Source organism: Nanorana parkeri, unplaced genomic scaffold (genome assembly GCF_000935625.1).
Source record: "Nanorana parkeri isolate BGI_ZX_2015 unplaced genomic scaffold, ASM93562v1 scaffold785, whole genome shotgun sequence".
Classification (NCBI taxonomy): domain Eukaryota; kingdom Metazoa; phylum Chordata; class Amphibia; order Anura; family Dicroglossidae; genus Nanorana; species Nanorana parkeri.
The window spans coordinates 632,454-651,249 of NW_017307053.1; the positions used below are offsets into that span (position 1 = coordinate 632,454).

At 44.5% G+C, this 18,796-nt stretch overlaps 1 protein-coding gene across 1 annotated transcript in view; it reads left to right on the plus strand.

The window, feature by feature from the left end:
* The window catches only part of SDHAF4 (succinate dehydrogenase complex assembly factor 4), a 21,525-nt gene extending 5,751 nt beyond the window's left edge, over positions 1-15,774 (plus strand). The window contains exons 2-3 of the mRNA XM_018564833.1: positions 824-976; positions 15,532-15,774. Of these exons, the coding sequence (XP_018420335.1) occupies positions 824-976; positions 15,532-15,641 (263 nt within the window). The 3' untranslated portion in view covers positions 15,642-15,774. The remainder of the gene's footprint in view (positions 1-823; positions 977-15,531) is intronic.
* Positions 15,775-18,796: the final 3,022 nt, after the last annotated feature.

Below are 18,796 nucleotides of genomic sequence, written 5' to 3' on the forward strand. Positions count from 1 at the left end.
TAAGACCTGTACGCTGTATTCCCGAGTGTGGCTCGGGGTTACCGCTTTGTTAACCCCGATCCACACTCGGGGAATACCAATGGAAACGCGCAGCAAAACGCCCCAAAGAAGCTCCTGTACTTTTTTGGGCGTAGGGCGTTTTGCAGCGCGTTCCTACACGCTGTAAAACACCCAGTGGGAAGAATGCCCATAGGCAATCTGAGCGGTATACTGAGCCTGCCGCAGCCGGGGCGGATCCCGACAATGCTGCCGAGATCCACCCAGCTGCGTGACAGCTGGCTCTGCCTATCCAGAGGCAGAGCCAGCTGTGCCCGCCCGCTCCCCGTCCAGTTCCTCCAGTCAGCGCTGGAGGATCGGGGAGGGGGGGGGAATCCCTGCAGGGAGCCGTGAGTGACAGTCATGGCTCTCTGCAGGGAGGCGGCGGTAGCAGTTTGCTCACTTCCCGATCTCTTGAGCCGACGTGTGACAGTTTCAATGTGACACGTCGGCTCGAACTATGAGGATGAGTGATTTTCACTCACCTCATAGTTCTCCTTTAATAGAGGGAGCGGGGGGACCTCTATTGTCTGCCACATACAATGCTGTTTTAACACCTCTCTGGAAAACCCACGTCTTGCATTTCAGGAGGCTTTTACGGCAATTGCATCGCGGCGGGGGTTCGGCTTTCTGTTTTTTGGTTCACAGATGACATCACAGCAGACTAGTGGCACAGGACTGGCTATGCTGTAGCAAATCCCTACAGAAAACCGCTGGATCCCTGGGTGTGTGAGCATGTTTTTTGCATATAATATTAATTTTGTCTTTTTTTGTTTTTTTATTGCAGCATATACTGCAGTCTGGAGTTGTGTCAGAGCAGCTAGCAGAAGCTCACAAGGAAGTAACAAGTCTCAAACAGCACCTTTAAAAAAACCAAAAACTCCCCAGGGGCGGTTTGATGAAACTGAACAATCCAACAAGGAGAAGGAACCGTTGGAAAGTGAGTGAATGGACGTCAATTAAATAAAAAACAAACAAACTCTACTGCCAAATTCAATATATTATGCAGCACAGTAAACCTTGAAGTTTTTAAAAATGTGTTCTATGAATGTGTGGGAATAAATAGAGGACCTTTCATTGTTGACTTATCATCCTGATGCATTTGGACCTTTGGAATAGCATGCAGCCAGTTAGGCCTAAAATGTCTGTTTCCCCATCCTGTGCTTGTTTTAGGATGAGAGCCCTGGAACATGCACATTTAAAAGCAAACCAGCAGGGGCAGCTCCCATGTCTGCCTTTTAAATTGCAGGGGTGTGGAATTCGTATCGCCCGATGCCCGGGACATGTAGTTCCGGGCGCTGGGCAAGTGTTTTTTTCACTGTTTTAGCCCTGCTACGGATAAGTAGCAGGGCTGGTTTTATTTTTTTTAAATGAGAGTAAATGAAAACCAGCCCCGCTGCCCCATCTGCATGCGAATAAATACGCAGTGTTTTCAACTGCAATCGTGTGCAACCGCACGGGCAGGGCGGTATTGCAGCAGGAAAACACCGCAATCTGCCTGGCACGACTGGGGTGCAATTAGAAAATAATGGAACTGCCAGCGAGGTCAGCGGTGGTGTGCGATCCGTGACTGCGCAGTGATCATGCACGAAACCGAGCGGTTGGCTGGGTTGTCATGGAATCGCACACCACCGCCGATCGTACTGTCAGTGCCGTTATTTTCTAATGGCACCCCAGTCGTGCCAGGCAGATTGTGCGTTTTCCTGCTGCAATACCACCCGGGCGATCCCACATGATCACGGTTGAAAACACTGCGCGGTGCATGTCATGAAAATAGGTACATCTACCTTTTTTTTTTTTTCCAGCGATGTCCACGCAGATGTAACCCCATACATGCGGATGCAACCGCACACGATCGCACGTCCCGGGAATCCCCAAGTCTGCACCAACCCTAAAGGGTATATTCACTTTCCCAAGTAATTTGGGAAAATGGAAATACCCGCACAAATCTCCCTCCCACTATACTTACCTTTGGGCGATCGGTCCTTCCCGCCCACCAGTACGCGTGTGCTATCTGTACCTGTTCCATGTATTCTGAATTTCGCTCGCAAATTGCAAGCACTCGTTGGTCAACGCGGTCACCTGACGGCACTGACCAATGAGAAGCGCTTCTTAGCACTGCTAAATACGGTTTTGGTTAAAATATATTTTTTTTGTATCAGGACAAGTAGATTGCCATGAGGGACAAGTAGATTCGGCCCACGCTTTAGTCCTTGGACAAGTAGTTTTTTCAAAAATTTCCACACCCCTGAATTGTAATAGATACAATCTCATAGGAGGTGGCATGGTGTCTCATTGAACTTGGTTTCTCAAGTTCTGACATGTGGTCACACTTACCAGTTTTTATGCCTCTAATGAGTTGTATCCATCCTTTCATCCTATACTATTTGTACTTCTAGCATAAATGCAAACCACCTAGAGGTGCACCGAAATGGAATTTTCAGACCAAAACCGAAAACAAAAAATTTATTAATTTTTTTAGCCTTTTTAAAAAATCATTTTGTAAATATTTGACATTTATTTATTTTTTACTTTACTGTCGGGGGGCTCAGGGGAAATATTAGGGATCTAAACAGACCCCTGATATTTCCCTTTTGAAATAGACAGAGATTGAGGACACCGAGTCCTCAATCCCTTTTTCTGCAGCCCACGTTATGAATGAACAGGAATCCTCTATACCGAGTGCTCATGTGCATGTTGTAAAGTAGACATCACTCCAAGCTCACTCCCGTGATGGACTGTAATCTTGGTGGTGAGGCGAGGAGAGCTCGGTCTCCTATGACACTGCTGACAGGGGAGTCCTCCCCTTCACCTCCGCCTCCTGTGATGGTTCACAGCTGTCTCCTCCCCCGCACCGGTCTCCTTCCTCTTTTGTTGTCTCGGGAAGCTGAGAGGGGTGGTTCAGGAGGAGAGCCCGGCCTCCTGTGACCAGAACACTGACAGCACTCTCCTCCCTGCCCGGCCTCCTGAAAGTTTCTTTCCTCCCCGCTGGATGCTGCTGTGTGTTAGAGGGGACATAGAGCAGCACCCGGCAAGGAGGAGAGAAACTATGGATGCACCGCAATTTCAGGCAAAAAATGGTACTTTCATCATTTTGCCCAAATTACCTTTTGCAGCTGAAATTTGGGTTCATCCCTAAAACCACCCATTGCATGATACCCAGTTAACTGATGACTAACATTTTGACGGGTATAACAATAGAAATTGTGTGTACACCCACACACAGAGAAGCATCTAAAGGAAAACAACCAGTAAATCTGGTGACATCCGGGCAGTAACCCTGGAAAACATGAGGTTAACAGCTGGGCATATAGGCAGGGGAGGGAGCTTTTCTCATCCCACCCTCAGCTGAGAGTGAGGTAAGGAGGAAGGCCAGTAACCCTGGGAAATGTGAGGTTAACAGCTTGGCATATAGGCAGGGGAGGGAGCTTCTCTCATCCCACCCTCAGCTGAGAGTGAGGTGAGGAGGAAGGCCAGTAACCCTGGAAAATGTGAGGTTAATAGCTGGGCATATAGGCAGGGAAGGGAGCTTCTCTCATCCCACCCTCAGCTGAGAGTGAGGTGAGGAGGAAGGCCAGTAACCCTGGAAAACGTGAGGTTAACAGCTGGGCATATAGGCAGGGGAGGGAGCTTCTCTCATCCCACCCTCAGCTGAGAGTGAGGTGAGGAGGAAGGCCAGTAACCCTGGAAAACGTGAGGTTAACAGCTGGGCATATAGGCAGGGAAGGGAGCTTCTCTCACCCCACCCTCAGCTGAGAGTGAGGTGAGGAGGAAGGCCAGTAACCCTGGAAAACGTGAGGTTAACAGCTGGGCATATAGGCAGGGAAGGGAGCTTCTCTCACCCCACCCTCAGCTGAGAGTGAGGTGAGGAGGAAGGCCAGTAACCCTGGAAAACGTGAGGTTAACAGCTGGGCATATAGGCAGGGAAGGGAGCTTCTCTCATCCCACCCTCAGCTGAGAGTGAGGTGAGGAGGAAGGCCAGTAACCCTGGAAAACGTGAGGTTAACAGCTGGGCATATAGGCAGGGAAGGGAGCTTCTCTCATCCCACCCTCAGCTGAGAGTGAGGTGAGGAGGAAGGCCAGTAACCCTGGAAAACGTGAGGTTAACAGCTGGGCATATAGGCAGGGAAGGGAGCTTCTCTCATCCCACCCTCAGCTGAGAGTGAGGTGAGGAGGAAGGCCAGTAACCCTGGAAAACGTGAGGTTAACAGCTGGGCATATAGGCAGGGAAGGGAGCTTCTCTCATCCCACCCTCAGCTGAGAGTGAGGTGAGGAGGAAGGCCAGTAACCCTGGAAAACGTGAGGTTAACAGCTGGGCATATAGGCAGGGAAGGGAGCTTCTCTCATCCCACCCTCAGCTGAGAGTGAGGTGAGGAGGAAGGCCAGTAACCCTGGAAAACGTGAGGTTAACAGCTGGGCATATAGGCAGGGAAGGGAGCATCCCTTGTCTGTACACAGGCTCTGCAAGGGAGTGTGTGAGACAGGCATGTGAGCTGACTGCCAGGTTACTGGCCAGTTTCTCTTTGCTTCCAAACTGTCCCACTTCTTGCCTATTTTACAGGTGTCATAGGGACACAGGCAGCTAAAGGAACCATTGTCCTAATAGACTAAGGAGGATTTAGAGCATTCCAGGATTTATTACTGTCTGTGTCCCAATTAGACAGATTTCCCTTCTCGTCTAGGTGACTGGTGTCAGACTAGAAGAAGAAACTTCTCTATGGGGACACAGAGAGCATTTAAAAAAATGACAGAAAAGTCTCCTTAATAGGGACATAGACGGTGAACAAGGGTTGAAACCTTTTCTTCTTCTAATCAAAACTAAAGAGAAAAAAAGTTTAGCCTTTTTTATATTTTATTTTACACTTCTTCTATTTTCAATACAAGAAAGGCAACTTTTTACTTGGAGGGAACTGGCTTTTATGAAGGCAAATGCAGTTGGATTGTAAAGTGTGGTAGAAATCCGGTCAATGCCTTTGCTATCTATTGGGTTTCTCTGCATTTCCTGCTCATGTACTTTAATGTGAGCATTGTGGGAAAGTGAGGTAACTAGACATTAAATATTCTGCTTCATCTATTTTAATAGCCTTGAGACCAAGGTGAAATCAGGTCATTTTAAGCAGACCTGTTTGGTGCAGTCTCTGATTAGGTTTTCTCTATGGAATGGAAGTGCACATAATAATCATGCACCAGCACTGTCGTGGGAGGGGTGACTGATATGCTCCCCATACCTGGAAGTGTACATAACAATCATGCACCAGCACTGTCACAGGGGAGAAAGTGGGAGGGGTGACTGATATGCTCCCCATACCTGGAAGTGTACATAACAATCATGCACCAGCACTGTCACAGGGGAGAAGGTGGGAGGGGTGACTGATATGCTCCCCATACCTGGAAGTGTACATAACAATCATGCACCAGCACTGTCACAGGGGAGAAGGTGGGAGGGGTGACTGATATGCTCCCCATACCTGGAAGTGTACATAACAATCATGCACCAGCACTGTCACAGGGGAGAAAGTGGGAGGGGTGACTGATATGCTCCCCATACCTGGAAGCACATATAATAATTATGTACCAGCACAGTCACATGGGGGGAAAGGGAGTGATTCATATGCTCCCCATGCCTACAATAGCCCAATAATAATCATGCACCAGCACTGTCACATTAGATGCATGTCATACCAGTGATTATTTGACTGGCAAACACTTGACAGTGACAGAATTGCCAAGCATCTACTCGCCAGTCTTCAATGGTGTCGCCTGATCAGCGAGATGCGCCTCTGTCACTGCTTCCCCATCCGTCAAAATTCTGCTGGGTTTTGGCCAGTGATGGAATTATGTCTGTTTGGATAAAGTGAAAGCTACACTTCAGTGATGCTACTGCTGGTAACATCTCAGCAGCACCAGAATTGCCCACGTGACATGGGCCTCAGTAAATGATGGTCACACTTTGGCAACTGTAGCCAACAGTGGTCGGTGTTCTTATCTGAGACAACGTGAAACCTTGTGAATTTTCATATTTTCTGAATCTATCACTCCTTAAATGTGATCGGACCGAAGTCAGAATAATTGTAATCTTAAATAACACACAAACACTTTTTCTATTGCCAAATCTTTATTAAACAAATAGTTGACACAACCACAGCCACTGATGGAACAAGTATGTGAGATGCTATAATAACTAATGAAACCTCCACAATAAAAGAGTAGCTGTTGATCAGATCTGCCAACAGGTAGAATACTTTCCGTTTGGGGATATTTTTTGGATGCTTGAACCATCTGCTTCAGAGTGCACCACAGCTTTTCAGTGGGACCAAGGTCAGGACAGCTTGTGCTGCTATGTTGATTGGTTCCATTGGTATAGTTTGTCATTTTGCATGATCCATATTCTTCTGATCTGTTGAGCGGATCCCCTGACATTCTGATTTAGAATTCTCTCATACAAAAAAAAATCAGTGTGACTTCAAGGATTTTAAGCTATTCAGCCAACAGAGCCGCCCCCTCATCATTTTACTTCCTTCACCATGCTTCACAGCTGGGATGATGTTTTGTGTTTTCTCTTTTCCAAACTTCATATCATATGTTTATTTTCCAGAAAGTTCAGCTTTCCATGTGCATACAGGAATGGGCAAGAATACAGTGTAACTGCTCTTTGGTAACATTTGGTAGAATGTTGGTTGTTCAGTAATATGGTTATAAGATTAGATTACATTTGAAATATCTCAACTTTTGATTTTCTTGTGGAAATTCATCCACTCTGTTTTGTCCTGGTGACAACTGACCCCAGAACAGAGAGTGATAGGAAGTGGAACAATACATTTTTTACAGTCACCGGGACAGAGGTGTGATCTTCCAACTGGGACAACCCGACTGTCTAAGTCAGAGGTGCTTTTCTCTTTGGTGAGATCTTCATTCACATCATGTTTTGCCTTCTGTACAGGAGGACAAATATCTCCTTTGGAACACAGGCAGTATAAAAAAAACCTAACATGGGTTTTAACCATCCCTTACTAAAACGTTTTCTCTAAAGATGCATTTTAATGACCATTTGTGGAGAAAGCTAGAAACCAAAAGCTACCCAAACTTTGTATCACCGTAGAACCTAACTACCTCTGCCTGTCTAGTTAAAGTGAAACATGTAAAACTACATATCCTAGCATTTCTGGACAATATGAAATGAAACATTCATAGACAGGTTTTCTTTGTATACCTTTTTTTTATTGAAAACATTTGTTATAATTTGTACCTACCCTCTCCATGCTTCAGGGCTATCCCGACTTACTCCACTGTCTAGTACCAGCAGTTCTCTTTTTGACATTGTGTCATTCTGGCCATTTCCTATGAGCACAGCCTGTCATTTACATACCCCCCTAGGGGGCATGTCATCATGCAGATTGGGCTCACAGTACTCCAGAACTGAGTGGCTCTCACACATCTTTAAGTAAGCACCTATCAGTTTTGGAAAGATGTTGCCACTGCTGGAAAAAAAGGCAAGCATGGGGGGGTCTACAATTCCTAGAGTTCTGCTTCAAATACAGGCTGAACATATAATAAGGTCATGCTGTACCTAGAGAGAAGCTTAAGGGCATTGTAGTAAATAGTCATAGGACAACCCTAAGGGGAGGAAATACACCATGACTTTGTAATAGGTAGCTAGGAAATTATTTTTGAAGTAGAGAATTTTCATTGAAGTGTTTGAATCAGTATTTGATTGTAGATGTAAGGCAATTATGTTGTGGTACATGTAGAGAAAATGTGCATGTTTAGGTTTCTGTTATTTCATATATACTAAAACTAGGGATGCACCGATACCGGTTTTTCGGTATTGAGTATGAGCACCGATTTAAAAAAAAAAATTTGCGGAACGCGCCGATATCGAATACCAATACCGGAAGTCCCATTAAGGAAGCAGGGCGGCGTGTAATGACTCACCACCCGGCTTACTGGCATCGGGGACGAGGAAGCATGGAGATGGCTTTCTAAACAATCGGGAAGCCGGGTTGGTGGAGGGGCGGATAATGAGTTGTCTCCTGGTTTTCTGATTGGCCAGGAAGCTTGCCAATCAGGAAACTGGATGGAGAGTCATTACACAGCGCCTGGCTTCCTGATTGGCTGGGACGCCGACTCCGGCTTGCCACCAGGTGACGGATCTTGGAGTCGGCTTTCTGGTCAATCGGGAAACTGGGGGTAGGGAAATGACTTGTCTCCCGGCTTTCTGATTGGCCAGAAAGCCGGTTTCATGCTCCCTCGCTGCCTGGCTTCCTGATACCAGAGGTTCTGGTATCGGGATAGGCATCGGGAGCATTTGGGCAAGTAGGAGTACTCGCCCAAATTCTCGGTATCGGCACCGATACTGGTATCGGCACTTGCTCCGATACCGGTATCGGTATTGGTGCATCCCTAACCAAAACTATTCCCTTTTTCTTATGATTTGGTTTTTTTTAAGCAACAGGTTTTCATTAATTTTTTCAAATTTTGTGTGGATCTATTTAACAGATTTACGGTTTGTCATTTTGACCTTTTGTTAATTATTTATCTTGCATTTCAAGAAGGGCACAGCCTCGAGTAGCTGACTAGGCACTTCTGTGCTTGGCTGAAGCTGGTAGCATTTCATTTTATACCACAAGGTCTGCCACAGAGCTATTTATCTACTTGCTTGACACAGAGAGATATTAAGCAGAAATAATCTTGAAATAAGCACTGATTAGAAAAAAAAGGTAAAAATTCTGTTTATAGAATGCTTGTCTGAATATCCTGTGTAGACTGTGTTCTCTGTGGAATTATTCCCCAGGATGGCTGGAAGATATGCAGATTTCCTGAAGGTTATATCTTCTTTCCAGGCTTTGATATATCATGATAAGCACAAAGGGTATTATAGGATATAAATAGCAACATGTCTTTTCTCATAGGCCTCCTCTCTTCATTCTCTCATATTTGCTTGCTTAGGTCAATTAATATTTTATAGCATGTAAGTATGCTACATCTTTAGTTTGAAGTTTACATAATATATTATGTATGCAGACCAGCAAATTTTTTTCTTCCTTGAATACCTAAATAATAACAGTTTAGATAAAAAGCATGATTGTTTTGAAATGAGAAGCTTGTGAAATTGCTGAAAACAAATGAACATTTTTCCGCTAGTTTCCCAGAAATGGTAGATCCCCCTAAAAATGTAACCTCAGGCAAAACTTGATCTGCACATCCTGGACTCTCCCAGTAAAAGTCTATCTGCTTCCTGTGACATGCAATATACCTGGTGATCCTGCCCATAATTGTGTCATGGTTTCACTTTTTTAGATGGGTCATAATCAGGGCTTGAAAATGTTTTGGTTGTCTCACCAGTCAGTCAAAAATGTCACCAGTCAGCATGACCGGACTATAGCCTTGCAATTTATGTTAACATTTTTTAGGGACACACAGAGCTTTCTTTTGGTGGTATATAATCACCACCGGGGGGGGGTTTTTTTTTACTATACAATGAAAAAAGTACCGTAAACTTAAAAAACAAAAAAAACTAAATGTTTTCTCTATGTTATAAAACATTTATTCTTACCCATATGTTTGGTAAAACATAAAAGTCGGGTAAATAGACACCAAACATGTCAAGCCTTAAAATTGCCGCGCAAAATAACATAAAACGACCACACCGAAAATTGCCCATAGGCGACGCTTTACACGCTTTTTTATTGCTCATCAGTTTAGTGTTATCAGTGATTTAACGGCACTAAAATTATTGCCCTCACTGCGACATTCGCGGTGATTTGTAATATGTGCGGCACAATCGTAGTTTTTGCACGTAGGCGCACCTGACGCATGTTTGTGTGGGGGACTTTTTTTTTAAAAAAAGCGCTTTTTTTATTTGATTTTTTTTTACATTTAACTTTATTGCTATCACATGGGGGGGGGGGGGGGGGTCCCATATTTTTAGTCCCCTATGTGATATTGTGTACCGATCTCCCTTGGATCTTTTGTCACAGAGCAGCTGTGCCGGTCCTGGCCAGCGGGTCTCGGAACCGGCAATGGCTAATACAAGCGATCGGGAGTCTCTACAGACGCCCGATCGATTGAATGAAAAGCTGCCGGCCGTTTAGTTACAACGGCCGGCCGAAAAACTGCTCTTCAGGCTCCGCCGTCCTCTTGTCACAGACGAGAGGAAAAGGGATTTTTCAAGCCCTGGTCATAATGCTTGAACATGGCTACCATATATTCCCCCAGCGCTGTCACCCACCCATCAGGTGCTTCCCTGCTAAGATACAGGTCATCGTCGCTAACAAATGCCCGTCAGGTTATATCAGCATTATCACCTTTCAATAAATGTCTTGCTTGCCTTTACACTGAGATATATATTGTATATAATGTGTAAAACATTATGACTACTGAGAGGTGAATGACCCTTGATTATCTTGTTACACTGGCACCTGGAAGTGGGTGGGATATATTAGGCAGCAAGTGAACATTTGCTGAAGTTGATGTGTTGGAAGCAGAAAAAAAATAGCAAAAGTAAGCACTTCAGTGACTTTGACAATTTTGATGGCTAGATGACATGATCAGAGCAAATCCAAAAACGCAGCTCTTAGAGGATGTTCACGGTGTTCAGGATCTACCAAAAGTGGTCATTGGTAGGAAAACCAGTGTACTGCTGGCCCATGTACTCTGATCCAATAGAAGAACTACTGTACCTTGAATTGCTGAAAAATCGAGTGTTCCAATAGAAAAGTTTCTGAACACACAGTCCATCATAGTTTGCATATGGGGCTGCGTAGCCGCAGATCGGTCAGGGTGCCTATACTGACCCGTGTCTACTGCCAAAAGCACTTACAATGGGCATGTGATCATCAGAAGTAGACCACAGAGCAATGGAAGCTGGCCTGGTCTTATGAATCATGTTTTCCTTTGCATCATGTGGATGGCCGGTTGTGTGTTGTTTATCTGGGGAAGAGATGGTACCAGAATGCTCTATGGAAAGAAGGCAAGCCGGCAGAAGCAGTGTGATGATTTGGGCAATGTTCTGCTGTGAAGCCATGGGTCCTGCCATTCATGTGGATGTTAATTGGACATGTACCGCCTACCTAAAAATTATTGCTGACCAAGTATACCCCTTCATGGAAACAGTATTCCCTGATGGCAGTGGCCTCTTTCAGCAGGATAATGCACCTTGACACACTGCAAACATAGTTCCAACAACGGTTTGAGAAACACAACACGTTTAAGATGTTGACTTGGCCTCCAAATACTCCAGATATCAATCGAATTGAGCATCCATGGGATGTGCTGGAAAAACAAGTCTGATCCATGGAGGCCCCACCTCACAACTTACAGGACTTAAAGGATCTGCTACTGACAGCTTACTGCCATATACTGCTGCATACCTTCTGGGGTCTAGTGGAGTCCATGCCTTGACGGGTCATGGCTGTTATGGTGGCACAAGTGGGACCTACTCAATATTAGATGGGTGGTCATAATGTTGCGTGCGCATGCATGTATTAGGGATGTTCAGATACCAAGAACTGACTAACCTAGAGAAAAAAAAGTTAAGAGGCAGCTGTCATTTTTAAGAAGCATTGGCTACGGGGTTACCATTTTTTCAGACCAAGTACTGATACTTGTCCAAGTACTCACAGATACAATTACTGATTGTTGTTTAGTGTCATGATTTCAGGACAGTGGTGGAGTGCCAGGGCCCCATCACAGCTGCAACTGCTGAGACCCTGGTAGTTCTCATGAAACTGCCAAGTATCAGGACTGGTTGTATGTGTATGTATGTATGTATGTATGTATGGCACTGTATAGTGTGTTAAAACCACTGCCTTGTTCTACTGTAACAGTTTCTTAGAACCTGATGCTGTTAAAAGGGCCTGTTCACATGATTTTCAGGTCCAGATCAGGTGCGGAACTGCAGACGCGGTGCTATGTGTTTGGCCGCGTTTTTGATGCGTTCCAGTAGAAATTTTTTTTTCTTTTTTGCTGGAGTGGGGCTGTCAGTATGTTAGCTGCAGTGCAGTGCGTTTGTGACGCGTTTTGCGTTTCTGGACCGTTTTCTGACCGTACAAAATGTGACCTGCAGGATTTTTTCTTTCGTAACCTGAACGGACTGCGCACGTGAGAACTGGAGCCCATAAAACACATAGGGATACATTGGGATGCATTTTTAGTGCAGGAGCGTACGGAGCCGGTCAGCACAGTAAACAGACGTTGTGTGAACAGGCCCTCACGCATTACACTGGATGCCACCTTTAGTTTATGGGTAAACAGAGAAAGGAAATGCATTGATGGAGTTGATGTAAACCGGTCACAACCCTGGTCACTTTGAATACATTACATGATGGAACAAATGCATAAGCAAGTCCTTTTTATTGAAAATGACGTGCAAATGATTGGTAAGCTTGAGCTTGATACCACCCATTCTACTACTTAATCCTTTGTAGAAGCAGGGACCAAGCTTGGATTTTGTAGGAAAAGTCTAGAATAGACTAGCATCACTATTAGGCCTGGTTCACACCTGTGCGTATTGCATAAGCGCGTCACACGCGCGTTTTCTTCCCGGAGTTTGGTGCGTTTTCATGTGCGTTTTTAGTGCGTTTTTTTACATTAGAAACGCGTGTTGCACGCACGTTTTGAAGCGTTTTGGAGCTATAGGTATGAAATTATAGGTATGAAATTAATTATTAATGTGTACTAATTTATGAATATAAATCAGTACATATCAATCACCAATTACATATAAACACTGTCAGCTGGCGATTTGCTCATGCAGCGAGCTGTGATCGACAATCTGGGAGCTACACCGGTTTGTGGAACTACAAATAAGAGATCATAAATTGAATACAATTTGTGTTAAACCTCATAAAAAACCACACAAACTCATTGTTAAATTAGCTTAAAATTTTATATAAAAATAAACAGGCCATCTCAACATTCTCCTGCTCAACCGGATAGGAGAAGAAACTTAACACGGTGCCTTTACACAGACTTTTGAAGGCCAAATTTAGAGATTTTGATAGTTTGGGAGCGCAAAATTAGGCTCATCCACCTGCATGTCCTCCCTCATTCCACGTGTGGAATAGCCAGCCGGTTGTTGTGTGTGTTGTGACAGGCTGGTGGAGGGATAAATATAGGGGGAATGTGGGCGTGGGTGCCATGTTTCCTGGTGTTGCTGCATGGGTGTGTGTGTGTATGTATCAGAGGCATGTGTGTGCATGCGATGGACATGCTGAGGTGGTTGTCGAATGGGAGGGGCAGGTATGGGTGCAGTGTCATGCGGTTGTAAGTCTTCGGGGAGAATTAGGGAATCGACAAATCGGATTAGTCGTTCCCGTGCTGCCGACTGTCTGTGTAAAGGCACCATGTTTAGTTTCTCCTCCAAGCTGAGCAGGAAATGACCTGCGCTGGAAAGCCTGGGGAGAGGATTTGTAACGCTGTCCAGGACCTCCAGCAGCCTGCTCTCCTCCCTGGCAAAACGTGGCCGCCGTGTCCTGACAACGCTACGCCGGCGTAGCGTGCCCCTCGTTCTGGTGGCCGAGGTGCCTGGTGTCGGCGGTGCTGTTGTTGGAGGTGGGGCTGGTGGTGTTGCTGGTGGTGGGCTCAGTGGTCCTGGGGAGAACGCCAGCACTGTTGGTGATGTGGCAGATTCGACCTCCTCCTCTTCAGGCCTCTCACCAGGCTCCCAGCTACTGTCGGTGCTGTAAAGAGTAATAAACAAGACATAAGTATATATGTCCTATATATATTATTCTATGCATGTTACATGAGACTACTAATTGAAATGTACGTGACTTGCCTCCGCATTTCAATACACGGGATTAGGAAGGAGAGCTGGTCCGCGTATATGTATTTGTACGGGGCACTGGCAGCCGCGCCACTGCGGTATTCCCGCTCCTTCCGGCGTTGACGTGTAAATGCGTCTTTAATGCTGCGCCATTTTTTTTTCATAATATCAACTGTGGAAACAAAATGTAAACATGAACTAATTAAATTCGTGCTTTTATCTTTCATTTTTTAGGTATTTAGCGACTGGCCAGTCATTAGCCACGATTCATTATTCGTTTAGGATTGGCAAATCAACTGCAAGCAAAATAATCAAGGAAACATTAGAAACATTAGAAAAATTTAACTTTTTCCCTTGATCTGATACCAATAAAATATATTTGATTTGAAAACAGACTTGAGTATTTTGTTTATAACAATAAGTGCACGCATGTTACATTAAAATATCTGCACGCATGAGACATTAAAATAGCTGCACGCATGAGACATTAAAATAGCTGCACGCATGGGACATTACAATAGCTGCGAGCATGTCACATTAAAATAGCTGCACGCATGAGACATTAAAATAGCTGCACGCATGGGACATAAATAGCTGCACGCATGGGACATTACAATAGCTGCACGCATGTCACATTAAAATAGCTGCACGCATGAGACATTAAAATAGCTGCACGCATGGGACATAAATAGCTGCACGCATGGGACATTACAATAGCTGCACGCATGTCACATTAAAATAGCTGCACGCATGAGACATTAAAATAGCTGCACGCATGGGACATAAATAGCTGTACGCATGGGACATTACAATAGCTGCACGCATGTTACATAAAAATAGCTGCACGCATGACAGATTAAAATAGCTGCACGCATGGGACATAAATAGCTGCACGCATGGGACATTACTATAGCTGCACGCATGTCACATTAGCTGCACATAAAAAATACTACTGAAAAAAATGCGCACCTGTCAGTACACACTGCATGCATTCTGCATGAAAACATAGCAGACATGCACGCATGTTTCACGTAAATGATGAACAAAAGTGTATGCAATCAATGAACATATGACGCAAAACAGTGCATAGCGTATGCAAGAAAATATTCAACATTTGCTAATGTACCTTTGGATTCTTTAACTTGCTTTGGGAAGGTTTCCCAGTCCGGCCACGAAGCTTCGGCTATCTCCACCCAGGCACGTTGCCTTATGCGCCTGTTTTTGTAATGCGCATGGCGCATGTCATAAATACATGGCCTTCCCTCCACCTGTCTTATGAAGGCCTCAGAATCAAGCATGGCATCCTCCATCTTCTTCTTCAACAACAGCTCTGTGGGGGAGTGGTCTTCTGTGGACATGTGTGGAACTATGCGCGATTTCAGTGATTTCGTCCGTTCCCGTCGAAGTCTATGGGCACTAACGCGCTACAAAACGGACCAATATGCAGCAAAAACGCTTCGGGACCTTTTCAAGCGTGGCCCGTTTTGTAGTGCGTTCGGGACGGACGGAAATACGGACAGGTGGGAACTATACCATTCACTTCAATGATTTTTACATTTTGGTCCGTTTTGTAGTGCGTTCATCGAGCGTAGGACGCACTACAAAACGGTCAGGTGTGAACCAGCACTTAGATTGAAATGTTTGGTTAATTTAGGATTTAATGATTAATATTATCAGGCAATGTAGACAATTAACTCATGCCATTTTTCTTTTCTTGCTGTTATCTGTAGGATTCCCTGGCAACATCAATCCTGTAACTAAAGAGAAAGGTGGGCCCAGAGGACCAGAGCCTACTCGCTATGGAGACTGGGAGAGAAAGGGTCGATGCATTGACTTTTAAGAATCCAAAGAGTTTAAGCAATGTTTAGCCATTCACAGAGTGTAGTCTGTGCATTCTGAGCCATCTTCTACATTGCTGCATACATCACAGATCAGATAAGGGTAACCTGTTACACTGAAGACACAATTATTAAACTACATAAAAATGTCTTTAGTAAGATGGTATTTGTCAAATATTTTTTAATTTCCTCTTTTCCCCAGAGAAATGATTCATAATGTTGGAGCTACAATAACATTCTCTGTACAAATGATGCCTTAGATATACTTTTACATGTAAGACATCTCTTACCGGATTCTAAAGCAGAACTGGTGTATAGTAAGCCATAGCAGCCTTCATTAAATTGCTATACACTGAATCTGACCTGACTGCCATGAGTGACGGCACAGTACAATACTGCACTTCGTGGTTTGATACTGCAGAAGGAAGGGAATTGCACTAAAGAACACAAACTTAAGTAATAAACTTGTAAACTGAAAATTAACTTACCTTTTGTCTGTTTTATATTTGGATGCACTGATGCTGAAAAAGGTCCATTAAGGTTTGAGTCTGTAGCAAGAAATGGATCCTGAATAAGGCCCAGTTAGGGCCCATTTTGAATGGCACCTAATGTAATGTACCAATACAGTAGTGGGCTGTGCAGTGTTCTGCAGTGCAATTAAAATGAATGGGCTGCCCGAGCGCAACATGCGTTAATAAATGTTTGTTAATACACAACAACACCGCTAAAGTTTAAGATGTTCCTTAGACATTAACCCCTTCATGACTGAGGCCCTTTTTTAATTTTTTGCACCCATGTTAATAGAATGCTGACCATTTTTTTTCCTAGGGGACACAAATAAAGCAGTTTTAGGCCTGGTTCACACCTGTGTGGCTTCCTGCACAATCGCTGCGCGATCCCGGAATCGTGCGCAAACCACACTTGCGGTGACATTCATTCCTAATGGCACCCCAATCACGGGTCACAATTCGCTCTCTTGGGTGTCGTGGTACAATCGCAGCCGCACAAAAAGGTGCATGAGCCTTTTTGCTCCATGGATATGACCCTGTTAAAATCAACGGGGGCGTGCGGCAACCGCACAAGAACACGCGGTCCCAAGCCGCAAAGATGTGAACCTGGCCTCACTCACTTGATCTCGGTCAGTGCTCACTTCTCCCCCCCCCCCCCCCTCTGCTTCTGATGTTGGAATGTCCCTCGGCGTCCTGGCATCAAATGCAGGTCAATGGACCTGCATAAGATATGATGACATCAGCAGTCCTTAGACTGCCAAAGTGAAAGGGAGAAGAGCCTGCAGGGATTGGTTTAGCAGCCTGGAGAAAGCCAGGGGGACTGAGGATCAGGTAAACAAAACAGCTTTATTGTGTGTTCTAGACAAGACGAGCACCTAACCCTTGCAGTGCAGCCCGACTGCAAGAGTGTTGTTTTTTATTTATTTTTGCTCAGTTCTTGAAGCTGTTTCTGTGAAGTACTAGAAAACATAATGGCTGCTACAAACAATACACCGGTACGCTGAACCATGTTAGTGTAAGTTTCTTGATGATCTTTTCCTTTATTCAGGGCTATCAGCCTAGTTCACACCACTATGTTCAGTTCCAATGCTTTCAAAAGCAGAATGTTCCTAACTGCATGTAAATGCACCGCAAAATGCTTAAAGGATAATTAAAGCCTCCTAGCAAGCAGTAGATATATGCAAAAAAACCCCCGCTTTAACAGAAGTTAATACTTCCCGTCCGAAAATGTGAAGATCCTCGCGCGGCCGCAAAGCACCTTGGGGCGGGCGCATGCGCAGTTCACATTTTCAGCCGGGATACGCGGAGAGACACAAGGTAAGTCTATGGACGTGTGCACCCGCATGCAGACACCGTGGGACAGGAAGTGCCGGCAAGCTCAGAGGAGTCGGTGCTGGATCGGACACCCGCCGCAGCGCTGGAGGGACACATGAAAATTACAGGAAATTGGAAGATCGGATTAAGAAACATCATTTAAGGTAAGTGCTTTAATTAACGTTGGGGGAGGGGGAAAGAACATTGAACACTTTAAACACAAGTGAAATAATGTTTGCATATTATGGAGTAAAAAAAAAAAAAAAATACATCAAAGTGCGTTACATAAGAACCAAACACTGAAGACAGGGATTATGGTGTGAACAAGTCCTCAAGCTCTTCATTCCAGTAGAGTATTCATGAAATAAAGTCTAACTAAAGATTTCTGCCTCATGTAAAGTGTTATTACAATAGATGATCTTTTTATAACTTTTGACAGAGTGCAGAGATTCTTCTCACTTCCTGTCCTGCTGACAACACAGCCATCTGGGAAATCTTTATAATTGCCATACAATAGCAAGAACTGTGCTAACATACTAACCAGGAAAGTCATTTCTGAAGATGTATTTTCTAGTAATCTAAACCCCAGAACAATAACTGAAAATATTGTAGCTTACCTATCCTGACATGTGGTGGCTGCATGCGTTTCCAGGCTAGCTACAATTTCTGCACATAAAGAAAAATACCTCTTGATCACAACTTCACTGATCACGGAACTGCAATCTCAAACAATGTTATCAGCCTTCCCAGTTCTATCTATGGATAGATGGATGGCTATAGAATACCTCACCATAAGTTATGGAGCATGACATAGTCATAGAAGGTGCCCCCCAGGACAAAAAGATTAGTGCTAACAATTTCTGCCCTAGGGTTATAACACTGCTCCTCCATAGATGCAGTAAAATTGATGAGCGTTGCCTTCCCAGGACAGGAATTGTCACTGGCAGGATCACCAGGTGAAAATAAAGGAGAACGAGCATGAGCAAAGACAGCTAATACCCCCACACTAGAAGGGTTAAGTGTTTCCTTTTGGTCTAGGTTCAAAATTAACAGTTATATTCACCCAAAAGCTCTGATCGGGCCAGCTGTCACAGCGTTCCCTCCAGCCTGTCCCCTCCCGTGCTGCAGCATTGGAATGTTCCTCAGTGTCCTCATATCTATACACTATAGAATGTGATGATTTATGGGACCTTGGACTGCTGCTGAGGAAGGGGAAAGGAGCTCCAGGGACTGGTCTAAAAACAAGCAGTTGAGTATAACCTTTATTCCTTTTAACCTAGACAAAAACGTCTTTATTATGAAATAAGTACCAGTTTACGTTTTAGACCACTCTT